Source organism: Pogona vitticeps, chromosome 2 (assembly GCF_051106095.1).
Source record: "Pogona vitticeps strain Pit_001003342236 chromosome 2, PviZW2.1, whole genome shotgun sequence".
In the NCBI taxonomy this organism is placed as follows: Eukaryota; Metazoa; Chordata; class Lepidosauria; order Squamata; family Agamidae; genus Pogona; species Pogona vitticeps.
The window spans coordinates 53,002,757-53,030,559 of NC_135784.1; the positions used below are offsets into that span (position 1 = coordinate 53,002,757).

At 39.6% G+C, this 27,803-nt stretch overlaps 1 protein-coding gene and 1 long non-coding RNA gene across 2 annotated transcripts in view; one reads left to right on the plus strand and one right to left on the minus strand.

Annotated features, from left to right (window-relative positions):
- Nucleotides 1-27,803, plus strand: part of ITPR1 (inositol 1,4,5-trisphosphate receptor type 1) — a 272,527-nt gene that overhangs the window by 230,159 nt on the left and 14,565 nt on the right. Inside the window, exons 55-59 of the mRNA XM_072989461.2 lie at nucleotides 475-670; nucleotides 2,322-2,426; nucleotides 6,193-6,332; nucleotides 7,884-8,049; nucleotides 10,317-10,477. Of these exons, the coding sequence (XP_072845562.2) occupies nucleotides 475-670; nucleotides 2,322-2,426; nucleotides 6,193-6,332; nucleotides 7,884-8,049; nucleotides 10,317-10,477 (768 nt within the window). The remainder of the gene's footprint in view (nucleotides 1-474; nucleotides 671-2,321; nucleotides 2,427-6,192; nucleotides 6,333-7,883; nucleotides 8,050-10,316; nucleotides 10,478-27,803) is intronic.
- LOC144586664 (uncharacterized) overlaps nucleotides 23,087-27,803 on the minus strand; it is a 35,437-nt gene continuing 30,720 nt past the window's right edge. The window contains exon 2 of the long non-coding RNA XR_013541608.1: nucleotides 23,087-23,208. This is a non-coding gene — a long non-coding RNA (uncharacterized LOC144586664). The remainder of the gene's footprint in view (nucleotides 23,209-27,803) is intronic.

Consider the following 27,803-nt stretch of genomic DNA (forward strand, 5'->3'; position numbering starts at 1 on the left):
TATGCTTACTTGATTGAATAAAGTTAATGTTTTGTTTTGGAATTTTGGTAGCAACTTCAGTAATTTGTATAACACGACAATTCTCCCTCCACTAAATGAAAACAAAAAACAGTGTTGATAAAACTGTATGGCTAGAATCAGAGTACATACACTGGCAGAAAAAGGCTCTCAGTGGGTCTAGGATGAGGGATGCATCCCCCATGGCCATTCAGTATCTGCTCAGAACATAGTTCATCCTCCAGAGCAGAGTGATGTGGATGGCAAGGGGAGAGGGGAAAGAAGATGCCATGGGGAAGGGAAATGCCTTTTGCATCTACTGATGGAGTGTCTCCCCTCCGAAGATGCCCTCTTTTTGATCCTGGCTTGTTGTTCTGAGATACGTTGTAGTTAAAATAGTTACCTGATGTACTAGCGTACTGCCTGCCTTTAACCAATAGTAAATCTATGAAACATTTTAAACTTGCCCTTTTCCAGCTGTTTGACTTGGTGTACAGAGAAGAGACATTGTTGAACGTCATTAAAAGTGTCACCCGGAACGGACGCTCCATCATCCTGACTGCTGTTCTTGCTCTTATATTGGTTTACCTCTTCTCAATAGTGGGCTACTTGTTCTTCAAGGATGATTTTATCTTGGAAGTAGATAAGCTACCTAATGAGACCTTACTGCCAGGTTGGTACTGCACGTCTCCCCGCTCTGGTGTAAATGGATCAAGGTTTTTGTTGCTGTTGTCATTTTGCACTGACAGGTCACCTCTGGTTTATGTTTACCCTGCGAATAGGTTCTGCTCCAAAATGTCCCCTTATTAAGAGTCATGCTCACCTCTTGCAGACTCCCAAGCCAGCAAGCCAAAGGTTAGGGCTTTGGGGCTTCGTAGTTCAAGATAATCTGGGCTCCTCCTCTGGAAGTCACTTATCAAGAGTAATTAACAAAAGTGTATAGAGATGCAAATAGGGGCTAGGAATCGAAATGACTAGGCCAATTATAAACTTTAATCCCTCTTGAAGGTATCTAATGGCCATGCTGGATATGGACAAAGTTGATTGGGTAGACTGCTGTGTAGAATATCATTTCCAAACTATATTTTCACAGAATGATCATTACTCATGCATGAGCTTTGTTTCATGTATATTCATTGAGTTGCTAGGCTTGGAGGCATTGTCTCATTTATGCACCACATGTACATGTATTAAAATACTTACCAGCACAATCCTGGCCAGCCATATCTGGTCAGAAAGAAATTCTACTGAGTTCAGTGGGACTTGTTCCACATAACTAGATAAAAGGTTACAGCATTAAGCAAATGCCACAAATTTTCCAAAGGCTACACATTATTTTCATCTCACATCAGGGCTGGCCACGCACATTGAAATACAACATGACACAGACATCTTCCCCTCCCCTTGTTCTGGCATACTTTTTCCATGGAAAATTTGAGCAAATAAAGCTCTTTTAGAAACACAATATAAGCAAGGATGGCCAGAATCCTATTACAGTAGTTACACCTCCTAGCATGCAGCAATCAGCATAAACATCATTGGAAAATTGCAAGTTAAGTAGTTAGTAGAGAAAAAGGGACATGGTAGCGCTGCAGGTTAAACCGCAGAAGCCTCAGTGCTGCAAGGTCAGAAGACCTGCAGTCATAAGATCCAATCCATGTGACGGAGTGAGCCCCCATCACTTGTCCCAGCTCCCGCCAACCTAGCGGTTCGAAAGTATGCAAAATGCAAAAATGCAAGTAGATAAATAGGTACCACCTCGGTGGGAAGGTAAACCGCATTCTGTGTCTAGTCATGCTGGCCACGTGACCATGGAGGATTTCTGTGGACAAATGCTAGCTCTATGGGTTGGAAACGGAGATGAGCACCACCGCCTAGAATCGGACATGACTGGACAAAATTGTCAAGGGAACCTTTACCTTTAGTTAGTAGAGATACTTGCCTCTACTGAGTTCCTAACTTGCAGCAATTCACCAGTAAGAGGTATATTATCTGAATGATGCTGGCATAAAAACCCAATAGGGTTTTCATCGAAGTAGTAATTCCACTTTAAATCATTAAGCAGGAACAATGTAAATTTTTCTTCTGTACTATAGTATCTAGAGTTTTTAATGTTGACTTTGCAAAACTTTCAAAATATTGCCACAACTGTGAATACATTTTACTTCATGTTAAGTTTATTTATCATAAGTTATCTTTTGTGCCATTTTAAATTGAACACTATGTTGTAATCTTTGCTAACAAAGCATGTTGACAGATACTGTATACCAGCTGTATCATCCCTTTGAGTTATGTTCTTGGTATTTTACTTTGCACTTTTCCAGATCAGCACACTGAAACTAGTGAAACAATGACCAGGGAATTTTTGTATTCCAATATATGCAGAATAGGGAATGGGGAAAACTGTTCTTCTGTTGTTCCTTCCTCAGGTAAGTGTATTTCATTATTTGCTTTCTAGCATCCTAATTTTAAATATTCAGTTCTCATTCCAAGGTTTTTTATACATTGCAGAATTTATTTACTCTAGTTTTCTTTACATGAAACCCCTACTTGGCATTATAATAGCACCTTGGAAGGATTGAAGGCTGGGTCAACCTTGGGCTGCCTGCCTTGGATTGAACCCCAGGTCGTGAGCACAGTTTTGGCTGCAGTACAACAGTTTAAGCACCATTCTACAAGGCTCTGTTATGTCTCCTACTGTATTTTATGGTATTTTGTTTTGCACTTTTTAATTTATTGATGTTGTTATATTTTGTGATTCTATTGTTCTTACTGTTTAGTTGTTGTAAACCGCCCAGAGTGCCCTTGGCTGCCAGATGGGTGGTATAGAAACCAACCAACCAACCAACCAACCAACCAACCAACCAACCAACCAACCAACCAACCAAATAAACAAAACAAACAAACAAACAAACAAACAACAACAACAACAAATAATAATAATAATAATAATAATAATAATAATAATAATAATAATAATAATAATAATAATAATAATAATAATAATAATAATAATAATAATAATAATAGCTTGGAGGACAGCCTCCATTGTGACAATGCAGCATAACACCGTAGTCCTACTCAAACTTCAAGCCTGAAAGAGTGGGAAGGGCAATACTTGGTGGAAACATGGAAATGCATGTGAGTTCCGCCTTTCCCACAATCCCATTCAAAACTGAGGCTGCAGCTGCACTGGCAAACAGTATGGAATCTGCTGCAGAAACAGAACATATGAATTCAGACTTGTAAAACTGGTCACAGGACACACAAAGTCAATACAAATCAGCCCCGGCCTTAAAAGTTTGCTTCCATCCCACCATGAATACAGCCCTCTACATGCTTTCAGATATTGTCTGAGTAGGGCTGACACAGCAGGACACAGAGAACCCATCACATTGCTGGTGATGCTTTGGCAATCATTGTCAGTTATTAGAGGAAGCAAATCACCATCACATAAAAATTATACATATTGACTGTTGTGTCCAAACAGTGGAGGTGCACAAGCCGCTCTTAATATTTCCTTCGCTGTCTTTCTTTAGATAAACCCGAAGTAGCTCTTAGAGAAAGCTGCTCAGCCAAGCTTTTCCTAAGAACCATTTTTTAAAAAATCAACTATCAACTATTATTTTTTGCTTAAATTAATTCCATCCTAAATATGAAGAATTTACAATTTCTGATTAATATCCAGGGAATACTCTAATTCAAAATTCAACAGCTATAGCTTTTCCTGGTGTGAATAAGACCATGTTGTACCTCACTGCTATATGCCTGTTAAAGACGAGGAAGCCTCTGAAAAATAAAAGGTGGAAACTGAATATATCACAATTCAAATCTGAACTTTGATTAATTTAGTACTCAGACAGGACACACCCATTTGTTCCATTTGGTTTCCTTCATATTCTGTATTTTTAAAAATTCGCTCACATTCTGTTTTTTTAAAAATTAAATCTTCATTCTATATATGAAGAGAGTTTATATCTTGGCAAATTCTGATTAAAACCAAAGTGAAATTCTTTCCCATCCTTATTAGTTCAGGTGCCATGTAACTCTCAGTACGGGAGCTAGTGTAGAGGCACACAGCCAGGGCACACTGTTGTTGGTTGTGAAGTTCCCTTGCCATCAGCCTGACCGATTTTGGCAACGGGTGGACCTTGCTCTCATAAAAAAGGAACTCTTTATGCTTCTGTGCAACAGTAAGCTTAGTTATCTCTGTCTACTTCATAAATAGTTTAAAACATTTCTCTTCTTGTCATCAGGTTAAACGTTGACACTTTTTGAAGTCAAAATGTTTTAGATGTACAAGTTCCAGAGGTCAGCAAAACCTGTAAGACTGTTCTGGCACATTTACTGTAGAATTCCTCAATACAAATTTAAGAAATGCAGATTCATTCATCCTGCTCACCTTTGGTTGGAGGAGAAAAATGTGGTGCTAGAAGAAGAGAGGAGGATATAGTAGGCACCTTTGTTAGAAAGCTTCTGTCCTTCAAAAGGAGAGAACCTTTTTTAGGTTCCTTTTTTAAATTTACAAAATTGAGTCAAAGCCTTTCTGCACAGTAGGGGTGAAGAGTCTGAACTACAGTTTGAGGGCTGTTCTTCATTTTATTAATTCAAGAGAGTGATCTTGCTGCATGAAATGTGGAAAACAAATAGTGTTTTTTAACTTGGTGTTTGGTTTTCATTCCTCTCTTTTACTCTATAACCTATAGTGTGTGCTTTGCACAGTCACATCTGTCTCCCTTTTTTTCCTGGCCAGACAGACACCCATAAACATGACATTTGTCTCTGTGCTGCCACAGCTCTACTTCCCCCACCTACAAGGTCTCTCTGCACCTACACCTTTCCATTGCCACCTCTCACACACACAACATCTGTTTCCATCCTTGTTGTGTTTAGTGGCCGTAGCACTAAAAACATATTTCTCTCCCAGAATTGTCATGCTGAGAATGGTCCTGAATCCGTGTGTGACAGTGCAGGGAAACCAGAGTGATGTCAGTATACCCAGTGTTCCATTTCTACAGCCATTTTGGTTGATTTGAGTGAGCCTCAGAGGCTTCTGCAAAGAGATGGGGGTGGGCTGCCAGGATTTCTTGGGCATGGAGTAGAGAGAGTAGAGCAGGTGGGCTATGCTGGCCTGTAGTCCTCTTGTGTAGCAGATCCTGTTGAGTTTGCATCTCTGCCTCATAGATGCTCTGTATTGATCGCAATAGATATTTGTCCCGTGTGTGTGTGTGTGTGTGTGTGTGTGTGTGTAGCAGTGGTTCTTAACGTGGGCGATAATGCCCCCCAGGGGGCGATTTCATTTTTCAGGGGGGCGGTAGAATGAAAAGGGGCAGCGTGGGGGCGCTGGAGCAGAAGGGGGGCGATAGGGGGGTGCAAGCCAAACCTGCTAAGATGGCTGCAGCCTTTTTACAGTGTGCATGAATATATATTTGCCTCCAATCTTAATTTAGTTTCAGAGTTTTTGTCTTCAAATTTTTAGTTCCTGTATTGTGGTTTGTTTTTATGCCCTTTTTATATTTCTTTTTGAGTCTTAAAATTCGCTTGCAACTAAATCATTAAATGTTACTTTTTTGGGACATTTCATTTTCTTGGAATTGAATTTTGTTTTCAGGGGTCATTGGATTTAAGTGTTATAAATAAATAAATAATAAATAAATAAATAAATAAATAAATAAGATATCATCACTGCGGGGAGGGGGGCGATGATAACTTCCTCAATGGCTCACGGGGGCGTTTCTTTCAAAAAGGTTAAGAACCACTGGTGTAGAGTACTTTTACACATTGCTAAGACTTTTGCTCTAGAATAAAGCTGCAGATACCTTATAGTTTATATGCCAGCATTAAAAGGACACATACATTGCTCTCTCTCTACTATTTAAACATTTGCACAGCCCAGAATATATTGGTGGAGTGCTTATCTCTTATTAAAGAGAGCTATTTTCGCATATGGAATTTGTAATTTCTCCCCCCTCCCCCCAAAAAATGTATCTTTCACAACATGAACATGCATGCCTTTGTAACTAAAAGATGTGCAACTGCAGGGGGGAAAAAGAAGAGGGGACTCTACCTTTGATCTTATGACTGTTTCAAGGTGACTGTTTATGTTCAAGCAAAGAAGAGAATGTGGAAAATGAACAGGAGATTCTCAAGCCCACTCTGTCTCACAATGGTATCCCAACTTGATGTATTTAATAGAGCTGTTTTCTGAAGACACCAAAAAAGAGGATAAAGAACATACATGTGAAACGTTGCTGATGTGCATTGTTACTGTGCTGAGTCATGGCCTGCGGAGTGGAGGGGGCGTAGGAGATGTGCTTAGGAAACCGTCCAAGGAGGTAATGTTTCCACCATATGTGAGGGGGAGGGGGGGTGGAAAAAAAACAAATTGGGTTAAATGTCTAGAAACAGATACTGTGTTTCCTCGAAAATAAGACAGGGTCTTATATTAATTTTTGCTCCAAAAATGCATTAGGGCTTATTTTCAGGGGATGTTTTTTTTTCATGTACAACAATCTACATCTATTCAAATACAGTCCTGTCATCTTCTTCAGGTTGCTCTACAATGGTGGAGGCCGGGGTTTCACTTAACTGGGGCTTATTTTTGAGCTAGGGCTTTTATTACGAGCATCCTGAAAAATCATAGTAGGGCTTATTTCCAGGTTAGGTTCTTATTTTCGGGGAAACAGGGTAGGAACAGTTTCACGTGGAAAATGTCTAACTGCATCGGTCAGAAAAAAAGTAGTTCTGTGTGCAAAGTTTTAGTTTTCAATTTAACCTGATGATACCAGTGAGAATGAATAGTAGAATAGACTCTAGCAATATCAACTGTATAAAAATGTCAAGGTGATGATTTTCATCTCCTTTTGGGCACACCAGTGCTTCAGGGATATGAAATCAAACTTCCTAAGTAGAAAAACAATGTTCTTGGATTGTAGAAGTAGTTGTTATTTTGATTTGTATACCACCCTGTAGTGCTAGAGTACTCTCTAGGTGGTTTACAGCATAATTATGCAAACAACGCCTTGCTCCTTAGCAAGCCGAGTATTAATTTTACAGTCTTTATTTGCTGATTATCTCTGAAGACTGGAAGGATGGATCAACCTTGAGCTGGCTACCTGAACCCGTCAGTATCAAATTCAGGTCCTAAGCAGAGGCTTGACTGCAATACTGCAGTTAAACCACTGCACCCATGGGGTTCAGTTGACAGTGTTGTAATAAATATGTTCTATTACTTATGAAAAGTATTTCTGGTTAGTGTTTCTTTCACTCCCTCTGACTTATGAGCCCTTTTGTTTATGCAAAGAGAGAAGCATGGCAATTAATCAATCCTTAAAAACACCTTTGGTTTATTTATGTGGTATATTGCTTCTCTGGCCTAGAATGTAAAACACCAGGAAATAGTCCAACATTGCTTTGCAGCATCATGTCCATCTTGCCAGCAGGGAAATGGATACAAAGATTTACATGCCAGGCAGAAACAAAACAGAAATAAAAGAAAGAAGACAAAAATATTGTGGCACCTTAAAGACTAACTGCTGTATTTTAATGTGAGCTTTCGTGGACAAGTCCACTTCCTCAGGCATTTCTTTAAAGTGCCACAACATTTTTGTTTTATATTTTTATTTTTGTTTTGTTTTTGGCTGACATGCCAGCACTGACTAACACGGCTACCTCTTCTAACAGATTTCCATGGCAACCGTAGCAATTAGTGACAGAGCAGAGATCCCCACGTTCAGTGGCCATCTTCTTCTAGTTCACAAGCTATGATCCTGTTTTGTACAGATCTTCTTTTCTCTTCTTGCCTACCATGCTCTTCAATCATATTTCTTACCAGTGTCAACTGTTACAGTCCACACTTGTTTATCTGAATATCATTTCTATTTTAGGAACCCCTTTTTGCAGCAAGAGTAATCTATGATCTTCTCTTCTTCTTCATGGTGATTATCATTGTCCTCAATCTGATTTTTGGTGTTATTATCGATACCTTTGCTGATCTTAGAAGTGAGAAACAAAAGAAAGAGGAAATCTTAAAAACAACATGTTTTATCTGTGGTGAGTATAAAAGCACCAGTCAAATACAGAAATATAGTTACTACTCCTAATAATAACAATAGTAATAAATATTATTTTGTAGATAGATTCAGTGTTGTATTGTTATCACCTGGCAATGAAAATCCTCATGTCTAACTTCAGCTGTGTGAACTTTCTAGTGATTCCTTTTTGACCACAGGGATGGATTCTTGGAAGATTTTTACTTATTTGAATAAGCTTTAATAATAATAATAATAATAATAATAATAATAATAATAATAATAATAATAATAATAATAATAATAATAATAATAATAATAATAATAATAATAATAATAATAATAATAATAATAACCATTGAACTGTACAGCTGGAAGGGACTGTATGGATCATCGAGTCCAGCCCCATTCAAGGAGGCACAGTGGGGGAACTGAACACCCAACCTAAGCCACTGAGCTATCCAGCAGTTCTGTTATGTGGATACATATATGATATCCCTTCACTTTTCCCTGTAGTTACAGCATATTTATATTCCCATTCAGGAGTAACTACTGAGCTCTTTTCAACAATCTGGGCAGCCATACTGAACTTTTCTTTTCAGTAGAAAGCTGCCAGCGGGACTTCTCTTCTTGTCTTTACTCTTACTCTCACATGAGTCAAAAGAATAAGTAGGTTAACCTACTTATGCACCAGGAGGGATATTTTTTAGACCTCCAGAGGAATATTTCATTCTAGCATCCGCACAGAATGAGATCTGCAGTATGGGCATTCTAGAGTATTTCTCCCTTAATAAAAATAAATTACAGTATGTCTTTCCCTCACCCAGAGCAGCGTGCAGTTAGCACAGATGTCTGAAGAAGAGCTTGGAAGTGTGTATTTGACTGAACATGGTTTTAGAATTCCCATTATCAGGGCTCCTTATTACAGTATAAATATCCTGTAACTACATTCAACAGAGCATGCTTACTAGCAACTCCTCACATCTCCACACTGGATATACATAATGCTGATTTCCACACTCTCAGTGTATTTGGGAGAGAACTGTGGTTGCAGAGCTTATGTTCATGACCCTATCCCTGCTATTATAAACGTCTTCACACGTTCAGACAAACAGCTGAACAGCAGTCAGGTTAGCTAACGTTTCGTAATAATAATTACACACCATTAAGTTGATTCCAACTTTAGTTTTTCTTTCCAGGGTTTCAGAGATATAGCTTACTCAGGATTGGTTTACCATCCCCTTCTTCTGGGGACATCCTGAGATTGTAAAGCTTGCCCAAGACCACACAGGCTGGCTCTATTCACAGGAGGCAATAAAACCCCTCCAGCCTCTGGCTCTGCTGCCAGGTGCCCCAACTCACTGAACTATTCAGCCAGCAGTAAATCATACTTATATGCCATTAAGTCACTACTGACATCTGATGGCCCTTTCTAGGGTTTCCCAGGTGTAGTATACTCAGGAGTGGCTTACCATTCCCATCTTCCGGGGGGGGGGCGTACCCGGGAACTGTGCAGCTTGCCCGAAGCTACACAAGCTGGCTCTTCTCCTGGGAGGTACAGGGAGTAGCCAAATACCCAACTACTGGCTCCACAGCCAGATACCTGACCCACTCAGCCAGCCAGCCAGCTATATAGTATGCATGTGTGCTGCTTAAAGGGGGGGGGGGGAAGCAACAACCTATTTCAAGCATTTGATAGAGAAGAAAGGCAAACTAGTGAAACTAGACCCATTTTCCTGCCTGCTGAATGAGTTCTGATAGGGAAGGGAAACAGGCCTCAAGCTGAGCAAGAAGATAACAGAACAGTTCCTGCTTGTATGGGTTGCATTTTTGGTGGAATGCAGTCAGATGCAGATAAGCGGCTGTGTGCCAATAACAGGAGGTCTGCTACACACCCTTCTTTGACCAGAGTTTCATCCCCTGCACCCTTGCTGTGGGCAAAAGCTTTCAGTCCCTAAAGTAAAGGTAGGACAATATGCCATTTATATCTTTCCTGAATAGATGGCCTGTCCTGAGGGTTTGCCATGTTGTGAAGTAGGAGGTGATGTTCTTCCTAATTTGAAAACACAAGTGTGGTGATTGGGATCTGTTTTATTTATTTATTTATTTATTTATTTTATTTTATTTTATTTTATTTTATTTTATTTTATTTTATTTTATTTTATTTTATTTTATTTATTTATTTATTTATTTATTTATTTATTCGATTTATATCCCACCCATCTGGTATATTCTACCACTCTGGGCGGCTTACAGAATATCAAAACAATTAAATGTTTTCCATACTAGGTCTTGAAAGGGATAAGTTTGACAACAAGACGGTCACTTTTGAAGAACATATTAAGGAGGAACACAATATGTGGCACTACTTATTCTTCATCGTCTTAGTAAAAGTAAAGGATTCCACAGAATATACAGGACCTGAAAGTTATGTGGCAGAAATGATAAAGGTGAGTTTGAGGTATTCTTCCTAAAATATGACTTCCCTGTACTTCTTGGCTTTTGATTAATTAAATACAAAAACCATTCCCCCCAAATGGATTTCCCAAACCAGTATGTAAGGCTTAGGGAAGGTAGGGTATGAGGAGCAAAACAATTGCAGTAAATTGAACAGGCTTAGTGTGCTTTCCCTTTCTCATTGATAGTAGAAGGTAGTGTAATTAGCAGTTGCGAATTCAGATAAAATCCCATATACATTTCCATATCAGTCTGCTTATCTTAGACTCTGTCAGGTGGCCATACGGTGATAGACTGTCCCTATGCAATAGACGTCCATGTGAGATGGGCTCTTCCAGTGTTGGGAACGGGAAATACACAGCCTATAACAATGTATTTTTAAAAAGAGTTTGTAGTGTTTTTGTAAGGAAATTGATAGCTTGTTATTTTCTTTTTCTTTTGAAGGGATAAGGTGGGAATGACGTGTGGGGGTGTAATTATAAATAACTTCAGAAAGAACACAGTATCTTGTATGGTCAGATTCTGGGTTAATAAGTCCTGAAACAGCTGTTAATATCAAAATCCAATTTGATGATGAACACAGTCACAAGTTATACTGTCTTGCAGTGGTTTCTGATAACATTTGCATCGTTGACTTCTGCTGAGGAGAGTCCAGTTGAATGCTGATCTCCAGTTTTGGCTAAAGACATTAAATTGCCTTTTAAGATGCAACATATGTTCACTTTTGTGAAATATAAATTACACTGACATCTCTTATTAAATAACCTCTATTACTTGGGGTCATTGAATCCTGTGTCCTAGTTTTTGAGTGCTTCCTAAGTAATGAGGGCTTAAAGAAATCTTGTGAGCAGTCACCTGATAGAGGATTAGTGGCGTAGCAAAGCATGTCACCACTCCTGTCTGTAGACAGCATATATTACATGGTTAGTTGGCATGCTAAAATAACTAGTGCTTAGAGAAAGTTTTGTGTTTCTTTGGGATTAATTCTGTACTTCAAAAAGAGCTTTACACAGAAGCAGTTGTGTCTTCCTGTCATGGCTTATGTTTAATATTTTGTAATGTTCTATGAGTGAGCATATCTGACTAAAACTCAAAAATTTCAGTTAAAATCTTTGTAAATAGAAATAAGTTGGAGATTGGAAGAACTGTGCATTGAAAATAGTACTATATTTTTACTTCTAGGGAATTCAGTAAGTCAGCACGTGGGGTGGGATCTATTGATAAATCTGTGGGTGATTTGAAGAGATTACCGAGTCTTCGCGGTTCCCAGCTGCTTAACTGTTTGGTGTTGTTCTTAAACTTAGATGGGTAAAATGAATGCTTGCTGGTACTCAGTCACATAAAGGTCTTCTGCAGCTTTTTTTCTTCTTTCTTGCCTTTGACAGCTGCAGAAGGATACAGTTTGGACTGGAGATTTATGTGCCTAATCTCTCTTTATGTGGGTTCTTTCCCTTACCAGCATGTGAAGTTGTTTTTCACTCTTCATGTGCCTTGGTTAAAAAAAAAAAAAACACCTTAGATTTGGAAAAATTTTCATGTGATCAAACATCAGATGTAGTTTAGTGTTGAAATTGTAAAGGAAGACTACAGTGAGATAAATAATTCAAGCAATAGATGAATGTTGTGCTCTTAAACTTTGGAAGTATTTTGTCTGTCTAGATTTTTTAAAGCAATTAATTGAACTTTTTTAAAAGACCCAGACTAGCAAAAAAAAAGGGACAATAGTTGTTGTGTGACATTTCATTGTTGCAGATACTATCCATTACATGTCCATGGTGCATACATTCACAAACAGTGTGCCCATCATGCATCTGAAGTGTCAATTAGTGCATTAAGTAGTGCTGGATGAAACAAAGTACTGTGTTTTCTCGGAAGCTAAATAACTGCAGTACTGAATGCTGAGAATATAGCATCTAAATTACAAAGGTATTGACTTGAGGGTGGTGACTGGATCTCTTGTCAGGAAACAAGGGAGAATGTAGAAGTTGGCATGCTGGATTAAAAAACAACATTACAGCCATTCTCTGTGGACTGTCCGTTGTCTGATTTATGGCAACCCTATGAATGAGTGACCCCTGAAATGTCCTGTGATTAACAACCCTGTTCAGATTTTGCAAACTCAAGACTGTGGCTTTCTTTCTGGAGTCAATTCATCTCGTATCTGGTCTTTCTCTTTTCCTGCTGCTTTCCAATTTTCCTAGCATTAGTATGGTTTCCAGCAAGATTTGTCTTCTCATCATGTGCCCAAAGTACAGTACAACAGCCTCAGTTTAACCATTTTTACTTCTGTATTGGTAAAGCTCTCCGTCAGCATCATAATTTAAATGCATCTTTTTTTTCCCTGTCAGTTTTCTTCACTGTTCAGCTTTCACATCTGTACAAATTGTGTGGATGATCATGGTCTTGGTCTCTAGTGTCACATTCTTCCATTTGATTATCATTTCTATTTCTTCATTGATGCCCTTCTGAATCTCTATTTAGATTTATGGTTGAACTGAGTTCTACAAAATCTTTAGCCATTTCACTTTCTTCTCAACATTAAACTTGCCTTGTTCTTCCATAGTCGTGATTTTTTTTCTTTTTAATATTCAAGTATCTTGCTTTTGCACTTTTTCTTTTCACCTTCATCGGGCGTCTTTCAAGTCATTGTTGCTTTCTACTGCCAGTACTCTGGTGTCATCCGCATATTTTAAATTATTGCTGTTCCTTCCACCAATCTTCACTTATCTTTTATCTGAATATAACTCAGCTTTCCATATGGTATGTTCTGCATACAGATTGAACAGATAGGGAAATAAAATATACCCCTTGCCCATGGAAAGCCTTTCTGTTTATTCTATCCTAACAATATCTTGTCCACAATATAGGTTTGGTATCAATACAGTCAAGTGTTGAGGTGTGCCCATTTCTTTTAGAACAGTCAGTAGCCTCTTGTGAAGTCATAGACTGTGCTTTAGTCTGTAAAGGAATGATTGGTATTTTGAAATTCTTTGGTACGTTCCAGTAACCAGCATATATTTGTTATATGATTTCTTCTCTCTCTCTCTCTGGAAGCATGAACATCAGGCATTTCTTGCTCTGTATATGATAAAAGTATTTGGGCAAAATCTTATTGCAAAAATTTGAGCCTGGAACAACTTGGATCAAGTATTGTTTCCCCCCACCCCATTTTAGTTCTGAGGCTCCCTCAGGTTCCCTTTGCATTGAGGAAGCTGACTCAATGTTACCTTTTGCTGTCGTTCGTAGGTACAGTATTGCATTTTTTTTCCTTTTCTTTTCTTGGGGAGGGAAGACTCCAATTTCCAGAATACACTATTCTGGAGTTCCACTTTCCAGACACACACCTGGAAGAAAGCTGTTTCTGTTCCTTGCTCAGAGTTCCAGAAAGTTAGTTCCCAGCAAGCGCTGGGAACAGCTCCCTTTTTGCAACAGGAAACTAGGCCTAAGCTTAGCCTATCCTGGGCCATGATGCCTTCCAATCCAGCCTTCCTCCTGGTGATCACAATTTAAGCCTCTGCCTGGCAGGTGGCACTCCCAGGATAGGGAATTCTGGAATTAGAAATTCACAACCGAACAAAAAGAATGTGCATGCCTTGCCCTTACTCTTTAGTATTCATAATATTCTCTTCCAACATGCTCTGTTTAGGTATCAACTGTTACCTCTGTTTTGTGCGTTCAGCCAATCCTATCTAATCTAGCTATTTAATATAGTGTTCCTTTATTTTAAGGAGTCTCTATTTAAGTGGTTGCTACAGGAATAGAAGTGCAAAGGTCTTAGCTTGGGCAGTAAGTGGAAGCCGTATCATAGACCAACATGATTAGTTTGGACCTTGCAGTTTACCTACATAGAAAAATGAAGATTTTTTTTTGTGCACACTAATTATATACAATGCTTTCTTCTCTTTCAAAGTAAGAACTGAGATAAATGTCCAGCCACAGTGCAAGTGAAAGGTTTATATTACTGTTTATTTGGATAATCTTGGTTAATCAAGAATGAGATTTGAGGTTTAAAATCAACTTTCAATCATAAACATGTTTCTTTCCCATGCCTCTGTTAGTAACATTTAAGAAAGTAAGAGGAAAAGATAGTTGCTGCTAACTCCTGAGGTAACGTGATTTAATTGACATAACGAATGTATTTTTAATGCATGCATTAAAGCCACACTTCCTTCCTGTAACATATTATTATGTGCGGCAGCTACTCTTATGTCATTCAGTCATTAAGAAGGGCAGAACTGGAGCTTGGGACTGGTTTTGGCAGGACTTTGAAATAATTTCAGTAATTTCAGTTCTGCTGTATTATTGCTATGATGGTGGTAGTGAGGAATAGAAGGAGTACTCATGACTATCCTTGTGTATTCTGTACTCTATGATTGTAATTCTGGGATTTTAAAGTATTTTAATTGCCTTTAAATGGCATAAAGCTAGAACTCTGAATCTGACAAATAAATGGCATTGCCTCGTATTGGACTCTTCTGTGTTAATACATCACTTTGGTTTAGTAAAAATATTTTGTTTTCCCAGTTTAGGCAGAAGTATGACTGGACTTAAAATCTCAGCAATCTTTTATCTGTGTGTGAACCTCACTGTCCTGGGTATGGGAGCATATTAATGAGTCGGCATCTATAGGAGTACATTATTTGAGACTCTTGGATTCCAGTCTCCATCCAGTAGAATTCTTGCAGCTTTATGCTTAAGAGATCAGTTCTAGAAATATTTTGAAATTTATGAGTGTCACAGTTGTAAACACATGTAAGGAAGATAGACACTGTGTTAGAAATACAGGTAGCAAATCTGCTTTCATCACTGTGTTTCCAAACTTGCTCAGTGGTATTTATATGCAGCATATATTGCAGTCCTCTGTCAAACCTTTAAACAATTCCATTTCTTAAATATTAAGATTAGGCAACTTGGTCTGCTTTTTCTTTTATGTCTGCCTTAATCAGAGCATGAAGCATGCTTTCAAAATGGGTTATGTAACGTGATTTTTTTATACTCTGCAGGAATTTGTTCCAGAAAACATGCTGATCATGAGAATCACATGCATAATAAACTAAAGAGGCTTTGTGTATGATTTTCTTCAGGCAGGCAGGAAAAAGTCAACGATTAAACGCAGCTAGCCAGGCATCTGTGACAAAGCATGGCGTGACAACAGCATGTGTCGTGTATGTTTGGACGTGGTGATTCCATGCCTAGATGAGAGAAAGTAGAAAAGGAGTGAACCAGATACATGTAACAATGACTAAAGATGGCAACTTAGACTGTCCATACCATACACTATTTCCATTGATGGACTAGTCATATATAGAACTAAAACTGGGCATAGGGAAACAAGCATGCATGTCAGCTGCACTCTAAGGAGACACTGCACATTTGGAAGTCTGCTCGCCCTTGGCATGTTGAATGTGAAGATCTTAAAAGGGCTTTGTGACTGCACTTAGTTACAAGTTTCAGTGTTTAGGAACCTGGCTTTAGGGTTCCTCAGCATAGAGCTCCATATCACCAAGTTAGCTCTTCTGAATGAAATCTCTCATCATCATGTACCAGTAGAAGCAGACAGTAGGTCAGCAGAGTCTATATAAATAAACAGGTTATACTAGGCTGAGGAGGTACCATAAAGAGCCTTTCAGATTGTTGATACAACCCAAGAGACATCAGTCTCAGCAATATGTCAAGCAGAGGCACCCAACACGTAGACTGGTGCAGCTTGTCAGTGTAGGCTCTGTCTGTTGGTCTTCCAACAGCTGAAGGTTCTTTTTTTGCCTTGCTAGGAAATGCACATCTGAAGAGGTTCATACCAAGGCATCTTGTCAGGGAGCCCAAGATACAGACACATGAACTGTGAGGTTTCCAGGGAGCCTGACACATGTCTTTCTGTATATCAGAAGATTAACCTCTGCTTTTCCAAGGAGATGCTGCAAGAAATATGAATGCTTGATTTGGGGTATTACATTGAAGTGAGGAAATGATAAGCATGAGACACTGCAATTTTCTCTTAGGACAGAAACAGACATTACAGATTATCTAGAATTTAAAAAGGGGAAATCCTTAACTATTAAGAACATGTGAGTGCAGAGCAGGAGTTTTTCCTCACCTTCTGAAATTTGCAAATCAGATTGATTTGTCTTGTGATTGATCTTCAGGATCTCTTGGAAGTCTGGTGTGTCAAACAAAGATACCTGAGTGAACCACATCTCTTCAACAGTAATAGGCTTTCAGTTTTAATTGCCTAATGAAGGCTATCTGTATATCTGTTTCTGCCTTGTGCTGTCATCCTTTGTCATGCTAAAGACTGCTTCAAACTTCTACAGTGGTGCTGCAACTCAAATATGGAATCACTTGGTCAGGATTACATGATGCTGTGTCAATGATTTTATGACATATGTTTTAATAACATGGATCTGCTGAACTCTGACAAAAGTGAGCATGGATGTTGTGAGAAATAAGTACCATAGGGAGGTGCAGTGCTGCTCTGGGGACCATCAGCAAAGCCAAGTAGGACAGGCATTGAAATGTTCTCACTGCCACAAGGAACCCCGCCCACATAGCTGTGAATTTTTTAACAGGGAAAAAAAAAGTTTCAATTAGCCTTGAAACCATATTCCAAAAGGAGATGATGTGTTGCATCCTAAAGAAGATATTTGGAGCTCTCATCCACGTTTAAGTTGCTGCAGCCATAATTCCTTAGCCTCTTCTTGCTATCTGGGCAGCTCTGCTGCATTTGAGTAAAGAAAACAGACTTTGCACCGAGTGTAACGTGTCATTTTCTGGTAGTGCCATATAGATCACCAAAAATAATGTTTTAGTGTGGGTTAACTAATTATTGGAAGTCTCATATCTTTGCAGGAATTACTTTGGAGCAGTTTAGGGATATCTTTTTTGTCACTAGTTGGCTGGACAGCTCAATGAGGTGGGAGCCAGAGATTGAAAGTTCTCTCTGGAGAAGAGCTAGCCTGTGTAACCTTGGGCAAGCTGTACAGTCCCAGAGCACCCCCAGAAGAAGAGAATGATAAACCACCCTATTCCTTGAAAACTCTTGAAAAGTTGCCATAAATCGGAAATGACTTGATGGCAACTAATTAAATATTATTTCAAGGCAGAACGTTGGTGTGTGCTCTGCTGGAGTTGCAGAAAAACAACTGGAAATTTGTAAAATTCTGCATTTGGCCAATAGCTTGGACATAATATGTTGGAAATAATTAGTTACTTATAGGTCTTTTGACAATAACTAAGGCATAACTAATTTACATTAGACTTCACTCTTCTGTGGGTGTACCTGTTACTGTCCCTGCCATTCTTTTTATAATTATGGAGGGGTGGCCTCATTACTCAGATGTATTTTGTATAATATTTCAGTTGCATGCTGTGTTGTTTTTGAATAAATGCAAGTAGCCACTTAGTTAATTGGGGGGGAGAGAGAAACAGGAGACATTTTATGATGCAACTACTGTATAATATTAAACAGCTACTCTTAAGAGCCTTTTAACTCTGACAAATTAATTTTTGTCAAAGTTCCTGAACTCCAATTTGGCCTGAATTTAAGATTGTTCCTGACCATGCGCATAGTCCACCAGATGCTTATTCTGAGCAAGTCCAACAATGAATTAGCTGATTTGTGGACACACATTTTTGTGTTGGTGGACGTTGACCAAGGGAAGTTGATTGTTTTGTCTCTTCTCTGTCCACTTTTGCTGTGTATTTGAGATATGCCTTTTTCTTGGAAAGATAGTCATGGCTATACGCATACGGAAGAAAGAGTGAGACACTAGAATTGCAGTAGAATCTAGCTTAACCAGTATTATGTCTCCATTTCATCTCAGCTCTTCACTGCTCAGAGATCTAGTATACAGATTTGCATACTTAAAGCAACAGCAAAATTGTGGAAAAACTATAATCGTATTTAATACTAAGTGGATAGCTCAGTGGTTTATGTCTCTGTCTGCATAGCCAGAGGCTGAGAATTCAAATCCCCACTTGGCCTTCTTGAGAGGGGCTGGACTCGGTGATCCATAGGGTCCCTTCCAGCTCTGCAGTTCAAAGGTTATTATTAGGCCTGAAGTGTCAGTCTAGTGTGTGTGTAGCCATGGACATCTTAGGGCATCACAGGCCTGTTATTGCTCAATCTCAGGTGGCTGAATGCCACTTGCCCCTCTGAAAAGTTGGACACCCAACTGCTTGGGGATTGCATGAGTACTTAGCATGCCAGAGTCTTGTTCATTATCGGAATTAATCAAATTGTTCCATCAATTAAGAACAGCCATGTACCACAACCCACAGAATCAAGAAAGAGCTATCAGCTCGTCAATCCTTTCCGTTTCAGGGCCGAGTAAGGCTTAAATATGCCTAAATAATTTCAGCAACAGGACTATCCAGTTTAAGAAACTGGGTGTGCCACCCCTTAGCCATTCCTGTCGGACAAAACAAGTCCCTCCTGTTTATGTCTAGTATGTTCTGCCCTCTAGAGGTGTAGGCAGCACCTGCACACACTGGGGTTCAGAATCTTCTTACTGTGCCATTGCTTGGCTTTATCAGAGATAAAAGTGGAACTAAGCACTGTACCAGATATGACACTTGCATGGTCAAACAGGTAGGATGAATTTATTAATTTATCTTGACTAGAAACAGCCATATTATTTTCTCTAATCACTGCTGCTTGTCTGTCAAGTGAGAGCATTATCCACTTCCCATGCTTGTCATAAAGATTAAGGGAACAAGGACAGTAAAGCCTTTGCATGCTAAAACAGAAATAGTAATATGCTCTTCCAGTGGAAAGAAAGGGAGAATATAATGTTAGATTGACAACTACAGGTTGACCTCATTATAAGGTCGTTAAAGCAGGTGGTCACTTGTTTATGAGCTATATATTACTAATTTATTTGATTTACATTTACAGTTCATGAAATATTTATGTTTAGCATTAGTGCCAAGTTTTCAACACTTCTTATTGGATTCTGAAGGTGGTAGGAGAAACCATTCTCTGTGCAGGAGAATACTGCATTTAACAGCCAGTAATGAAAATGCCAAAGGTAGTACAAACTGCTAATGAAAAACCCCAAATTATAACTGGAGCATCTAGAACAGTACCCCTTGGATTAGGTGCTTATTTATATATTACTGTCATGCTTTATTTTACAATTTTCTAAATGGAGCAACACAATATTTTATGATTCTTGGGAGAGAAATACATGGTCATATTTGTGGCCTTCAATATAAGTAGAATTTAAAAAAACTACTACGTGCTGCAGTTTAATTATTGCTATGGAAGAAAGTCTCTGCAGGCAAAAATGAGGAAACTGAGGTTGTCATGCTTTGAGCACACCATGAGAAGGCAAGATACTTTGGAAGAGACGATGATGCTGGGAAAGGTGGAAAGGAGTCAGAAAAGAGGAAAACCAAATACGAGCTGCATTGACTTCCTAAAGAAAGCCACAGGCTTGAGTTTGCAAGGGCTGAACAGAGCTGCTGAAGAGAGAAAATTTTCGAGATTGATCATTCATATAGTTGCCATAAATCAGAAATGGACACATACTGCCAACGTATCTGTGTGGGATGGAAAATAAAACTATTTATTTATTTATTTTTATTTATTTATTTTATTTCTATCCCGCCTATCTGGACATATTAGCCCACTCTAGGCGGCTTACAATAAAAGAAACAATATAATTTTAAAACATTGCACCTAGACTAAGATAGAAATCAAAGAAAGATATAAGAAAGGAAAAATCGTCAGGAGTTTTCTGTTGGGAAAGCCTGCCTATACATCAATGTTTTTAGTTGTTTCTTAAAAATGTCCAGCGAGGGAGCCGCGCGAATCTCAGGAGGTAAGTTGTTCCAGAGACGAGGAGCCACCGCCGAGAAGGCCCGATTTCTGGTCTTCTCCTTCCGGGCCTCTCTCGGCGTTAGGCTCCTCAGCCTCACCTCCTGGCTCGCTCGAGTGACACGGGTAGAACTTGGTGGGAGAAGGCGTTCCACCAAGTATCGAGGTCCTAAACCGTTTAGGGCTTTATAGGTAAGCATCAACACTTTGAAGTCGATGCGGAATCGGATGGGCAGCCAATGCAGTGCGGCCAGAGTGGGCGAGATATGTTGGAATCTTCTCACTCCACTAAGTAATCTGGCCGCAGCATTCTGCACCACCTGTAGTTTCCGCAGCAACCTCAAAGGTAGCCCCACGTAGAGCGCATTACAGTGGTCTAACCTTGAGATTACGAGCGCATGCACCAAGGTAGTAAGCGCCCCCACATCAAGGTAACTGAGAATATCTCAATTCCCTGGCAAGCTTTGCTTATCCTAACTGGCTAAGAGCTACTCCCCTGGACTTGATCACTCAAGGAAAAGTGTAATTACAGACGTGTAATCCACAAGTGGATTAGTGACCAAAGTTTGTAGCCAAAAATAGCAAGCAAAGAAATGAAGGTTCTTGACTGCAAGAAGAGTTTAATTTCTGTACTGTTTACACTTTAATTTTCTTGCCAACAAGAATACCAGAAAACTTATTTTCAAGAAAGCTGAAAGTCTGAAGCACACTTAAATTGACGCTCACAATTTATAGGAAGTGCCGTTCTATATTATGAAATAATAATGAGCCCAAAATCCTATACCTTTCAAGAGGATGAACTAGTTTCTGACTCTTTTGTTGTTTCTTGATCAGTTTTTAAAAATGTATCGTTGCACCCAAGCTTTCATAGAATAAATATATGCTGAGGTATATCAAGTTGGATCTTGGCTTTTCAAGTCCCACTGACTTCTGTGATCTTGAACACGATACCCCTTCGTCTCAGCTCTACTTTAAAAACAGTTGGTAATTTTTTCTTTATCTGTTGCACAATAATTTTAGGGCACAGCTCATTACCCTGGCTGATCCTGGATGACCGTGTGTATGTATGGTATTTTTTAAATTATCCTTTTGATGCATTCACTGGCCAATTAATTCCAGCCCAGCTGGTCATGATGTAATGTGTCCTGGTTTACTTATGTAATCCCTGCAGTGCCAAACAAGAAGTAGGTTAGCGGAAGGGCCGGCACTGCTCTAGTATGAAAGACAAAAAGGAACCTCCTTTGGGCAATCCCTCAACAGCTCTTGATGGCTGGTTATGTAAAAGTTGGGCCGTGTTTGTTTGTAATGAAAATTACTTCATCATAGGAAACAGCTGCTAGCTATGAATTTCCTTTTCACCACTGAACTATTTTGAAATGGTTCTGTGAGCCTTCCAAAGATTTCTCCTGCTTGGTCTCCAGGTGGGGCGGTGCCTCTCCCGTTTCCTCATTTCCCACTAATAAGGAAGAGTCGCTACCTGGAAATTTTGATGTTACCACCCAGGGAGCTCATAGCTACCCTCTTGCAATCAGTCCTGTTACGTCTTTTCTGTACAAGGAGGTTGATGGGTGGTAGCGTAGGTGTGGTTAGGTTAGTTAATAATAAGACGAAAAGAAACCTGAAGTGGATGAAGCAGCTGACAGGCCTTTTTCAGATTTTTTAAAGGAGGAAGCTGGAGAAGCGGATCAACAACAGGTGTTTATACTTGTATTCCCTGCCTTCCCTGCTCCTCCGATTTTTTTAAAAGACCGAATGAGTAGCATAAACTCTTGCCTTGTGTGCTTTGTTTAGATTTCCCAAACGTGTCTGAACAAGTAAAAATGTTAGATGTATCTCAGCTTTGAGAATTCTCCTTTGAATACTTCCTATCCCCACGTCCCAGCCATTTTATTCCAGAATTTGTACAGCATTTTAAGGTCACTTCTTTCTTCCTCTTCCCCCACCCCCTCTCAGACATCACTTCCATATCATGCAAGTATCTTGCAAGCACATTTCTGAGAGATTTGAACAGTGAGAAACACAGAGACCTTGTTTCACAGGAGGTCCTCTCTGTCTAAGATGTAATTTTGGCATGCCTCCCTCATGGCCATTCTAACTCTCATTATAATTCAATAGATGGCCAGGTTCAAAGGAGTTCCTATGCCTTTCCTCTCTACATAGAGAGACTTCCTATTTTTAGCACTCCCAACATTTATAACCAGGGAACATGCAATTCCCTTGCAATGTCTTGTTGCCGGTGTGCTAATTTGTGCAAAATACAGCCACATGCAAGCCTTTCCACTCCAGGGCCCTTCATATGTCTTGGAGTTCAGTTTAGCTCCAGCCAGTATGATCAATTATCAGGAATTCTGGGAATTCCAGCACTTTTTTTCTAGTCCAAACAGAGTTGTAGTAGCAAAAAAAGGCAAGCCTAATACACACTGCCTGTGGCATCTTATGAACTATTTTAACTCTTCGTTTTTTTATTTTACTTTTCTGGAACATTCCCTTGGATTCTTTTACTACAAACAAGCACCAAGTTACACCGCCCAGTGAAGTCTGCCATGCTCCAAGATGTTTGTTCCTTGTTTTTGTTGTTTAGTTATGTAAAGAAGGAGCCCTTGGACAGGGGCTGGACTTGAGGATCTTTAAGGTCCCTTCCAGTTCTGCAGCTCTAACATGCCTCCCTCTCCAGTTATTAAACATCTGTGGAGGTGAAAGTAAATGTGCAACTATCTCTAGTTCCCTCTGTAAATTAAAAGATTCGAATGGGATACTTTAAAATTGTTCAAAGCCCATGCATTGGTTTTTATCACAATAAATATAACATCCAAATTTAAAAAGACCTCTAGAACAAACCGAGTTCAGCGAAAGCTGGGAAGTGTGAAGATTTCTCAGAATGATTGATGATTTCCGTCATGCAGTTTCCTTTTAAAAAAAAATTAAAATAAATAAATTGCCAATTATGGACTCTTTAAAACCTCTGGCCATTGCCGCCCCCGTGTCTGCAATTCTGACGATAGTTACATGGAAGGGACTTTTCCAACTTTACCTAGAAAAGGGCTAGCCAGAAGCACAAGGCTTGCGGTTAGCCAGCTTCCGTCAGTGGCTTAATTCTGTTGGTCTGTTTCAAGAGAGGAAGTTGCTGCTGTGACGGGAAGAGGGAGCTGACAGCCTTGTAGGAGGGCCAGGGCAGACGGTGCATAACAACTTTGGTATGCGGGACACCAGTAGGAAAGGGGTGTGTTTCTGGAGACAGGGAAACAGACCGAAAATAAAGGCTTCAGAGATTATGGCTCACTTAATGCATGCAAAAATGCCGCCACCGCAGCTTAACATCTATTGCTTGCAAGATCAGACAGCTGATGAGTTCCGTTGAACTTTAATAGGAAACTAATTGTTTAGCGTAATCCTTTATTCAGCCTTTCATAGAATGTCTTCGAAATGGGCATCTTTAGGCTGTGGAGGCAGAGGTGGTAGAAGGGAGGAATGGGTTCAGGCACACACTCTGTCCTGTCAGCAACAGCTGTCTTGGGCCAGAGACACAGACTTTGATTAGTTTTAGGCATATTTCCTATGCAGTGGTGCCTCGAGTTACGAATCCGTTCCAGAAGATGGACATAAGTCAAAATGGTCGTAAATTGAAGCACCATTTCCCATTGAAATGCACTGAAATGCAATTAATCCATTCCGGCTGAAGAAAAAAATCACACACAAAAAAAATCACTGCAAGACCCATTGGAAACGCAATTAATCCCTTCCGGCTGAAGGGGGGGGAGAAAGTATGCAAAACAGATGGAAATGGGAGGGGGGGAGTAATGCAAAAAGCAAGCAAAACATGCAAGACAGATCAGAAATGGGGAAAAGCAATGAAAAACAAGTGAAGCATGCAAAACAGATTGAAAATGGGGAAAGAGAAAGCAAAAAGCAAGTGAAGCATGCAAGACAGATGGGAAATGGAGAAAAAGCAAAGCACCAACAAACAAGCCAACCCCCAAGACCCATCAGAAATGGGGGGGGGGTTACTCCAAAAAGCAACCAAACCCCCAAGACCCATCCGAAATGGGGGGAAACCAAAAAACCAAACAACCCCCCCAAGACCCATCACAGCACAAAACATAACCCCCTCAGCCCAGAACCACACTGCAGAAACACCCAGAATAGTTTTTAAAAAGCAGAAAACAGCACCATACCTTACCAGGCAGCTTCCTCCGATCGCACACAGTCCCTAACTGCTGGGGCGAAAGAGCTACAAGGAAGCAGCCTCATCGCCACCTACAGTTAGCAATTTGAATTTCCCACCTTTCCCCCCTGCTTTTTCTGTTCATAACTTGAAGCTCTGGCTGCAAGTCGAAGCAAAATTTTGCGGCTGGAGCTGGTTGTAATGCAAAATGATCATAAGTAGGGACGTTCTTAAGTCGAGGCATCACTGTATTTGTTGGAAACATTAGTATATCTGTACACTAACATGTAGACTGTTAGGGCAAACCAGATGCCTGCTTTTTGTAACATCTTGCCTAATTAAGACATGGGCAGATGCTGAGAACTTCTACACATTTTGTGTCCTTTTGGGTTGGTATAGCAAATTTCTAAAATAGATTTAGATTTTTATCTTATGTACAGCAGAGTTCTCCTTGCCTTCAAAATCTAGTGCTTTCCCATTACATCCAGCTGAAATCCAGGAGCTACAGCTTATGAAATTTTTATTTGCTTTATGTTTGATTATAGCCCAGACAAGATAAGGAAGAGTTCCCCTTCCCAGAAACTCATAGTCCGTTTTCTTCTTCATCATCATTACCCTTATCCTCACTGATGTAAAACATAGCTTTTCAGGCACCTGTCTCTGAGCAATAGAAGCTGTCTTCTCAGGAGCTGTGTCTTTCCCATGCTCGCCGCTACCCGAGGGGGTAGCTATCCCTTTAATTATTTATGGGCTTTTTAAAATGTAGAGGTGTGAAAATATGAGCAATGAATTGTTATAGTCTATTATGGTCATTTGGGAGTGTTCTTTGCCTAAAATATCAAACAGAATATAACTACTCTATTATATTTTATTCTATTTAATTACCCTTGTAATTTAATTGGTCTGAACAAGCTGCTAGAATTTTAATTATTGAACTATTTCTCTTTTCCACTGACCCCCTGCCCTTTTCTTGTGTATGAACAAGAACTTAAGTGGCAATCGTTATGCAAGTGTTACATTTACAAATGTTTTGTAATATATATGACCTGCATGGGTCATTGTCTTGAGTTTCAAAGCCATTTGGGATTAATAGACACAGACCTGTGCTAAGCCTCACCAGAAAGAGGAAGAGCAAGCACCCATCCACATCCTGCTCCCTAGCTTCTCTGAGTAGGTTAAAGGTGGTTTTTTTTCCTAGAACAACTGACTGCTCCCATTTGGATGGATGTCACTGTCATTCCTTTGGATATGCGTGTGGGGGGGTGATGGATGTTGGAGTCTGGGTATGCGTGTGTGGGTTGATGGGTGTTGGGGGAAGCTGCACAAAGCTGTCATTTCTCATGATGAGGACAAGCTGAAGAGAGCCTTCTTAACTCAGTTGCATTTCCTGAGATGCCGGTGCACATGCAAAGCCGTTTTGCCTTGCACCTTGCTATACTTAAGAACTTTTTACAAATTATATTATATTATATTATATTATATTATATTATATTATATTATATTATATTATATTATATTATATTATATTATATTATATTATATATTATAGGGGAGTTCTAAAATAACTACAGTTTTCTGATTGTGCTGTAGTGTTCGTGGGTACCAGTGCATCTACTGAAATCTCTCTTGCCCCGGCTGAATTTCTGACCATCTTTTAAAGTGGCTGCTACTGCTGCTGTTACAAATATTTTTAATTGGGAGGTTGGCATGGTGCAGATCAAAGTGCCAGCCTTTAGTACCATCCTTATTTCAAGTAATGTATCTGGGCCTGACTAAGCCCCAAAGGACCTTTTATAAAATACAAACAATCGGAAAACAAAAATAATAATTTTCCCCTACCAATGGGCCAGGAAGTTAGTGTTTTCTGACTGACTGCCCCTATACCTTCTATGGCAGTCATTTTAAGGAAGTTCCAGAGTCTGGGAACAGGGACAGAGAAGACCCTCTCTTGGTCCCCAACAGTGAAGTTGGTGGGATTGTGAGGAAGTCTTCCATGATGATCATAACATCCAGGTAGGCTCATAGAGGAAGATGAGATAGCTTGGCCACCACCAAAACTTGGGCAGAGACAAATCTGGGCATCCCGGTTCAGAGCAGCACCCCCAATCCGTGCACCTGTATTTTGAGAAGGAAATGAAAACATGCTCTTTAAAGACCACAGTTTCTGATCCAGTCGTGGGGCCTGATAGCAAGGAGGGAGCCAACAAGAGCTACTGGTAACATGTCATGTTATAATGCACAGCCTGTCAATTTATTAGGGTGGGGAGGAGAAAAGAAGCGGAGAACTGTGTCACTGCCATACCGAAAGGAATGGCAGTGACATCCATGCCCTACTTGTGGACTTGCCAGAGCATCTGGAAGTAGATGCTGAACTGGGTAAACCTTTGGGCTGATAGTCAAGTAGGGTTTTTCTTATGCATAGGTGGATCTCCTGACAGTCCCAGATCTTGGAATAGTAAACATTTTATTTTTAACATAAGAAGTAGCAGGTTAAAAAAAACAACCTATCAATGTGATAGAAGATTGTGTGGACCTAGAAGGTAAATGCCAAGTCTTCCTTGTAATGGTTAGCACCTAGATAATCCATTGACAGTTAGAGGTAGCTGGAATGTTGTTCTTGGTATAACATCAGCTTGAAATTTTCTTTATAATAGATGAAAGATGGCCATATATGAGATTAGCTTTGTTCTGAGTTTCAGATGGAGTGATAATACATTTCTGTATTGACACCCAAACTTTCTTACCTCCTCCTCCTCCTCCTCTTCAAACTGTTCTCTGAACTTTAGCATTAAACAATATGCCTCCAACGTGGGAGGAGAGAGAAATTAAACAGTAAGTGAATGGTTTTTAGTATTAGCCTTTAATGCATTAAGAAACTGATCTCTTACAATGCACCCTCACTCTGCTTTCTTCTCCCACACTGTTTTGTGGCTTTGCTTTTACCCACTCTTCTTTCTTTTTGCATCACCAGCTGTGCACATCAATATACACACAGACAGTAGTTAACATTATGTTTATGGACATACAGTATTTACATGGCATCAATTAGCTGCTGAAGCCAAGCCTAAAATATAAAGCCAGAACAGTGTCCAGGGCTTTGAGGTGGGAGGTAAGAGAAGCCACATTAGATTCATTCAATACTTGGCCTTCAGGATCAATGTTGGAAGTGGTGTTTGTTTTCAAGATCTTCCTCATTCATCATAATAGGACTGATCAGTCATAAAAAAAGCAACTGAATGATAATCTAGTACACCTACACCTATAAACCTTCTGCTCCCATGAGGCAGAATTTGGCTCTCTATTGAGTTCTGAGCAGCAAATCTAGGAAGACGGTTCATTC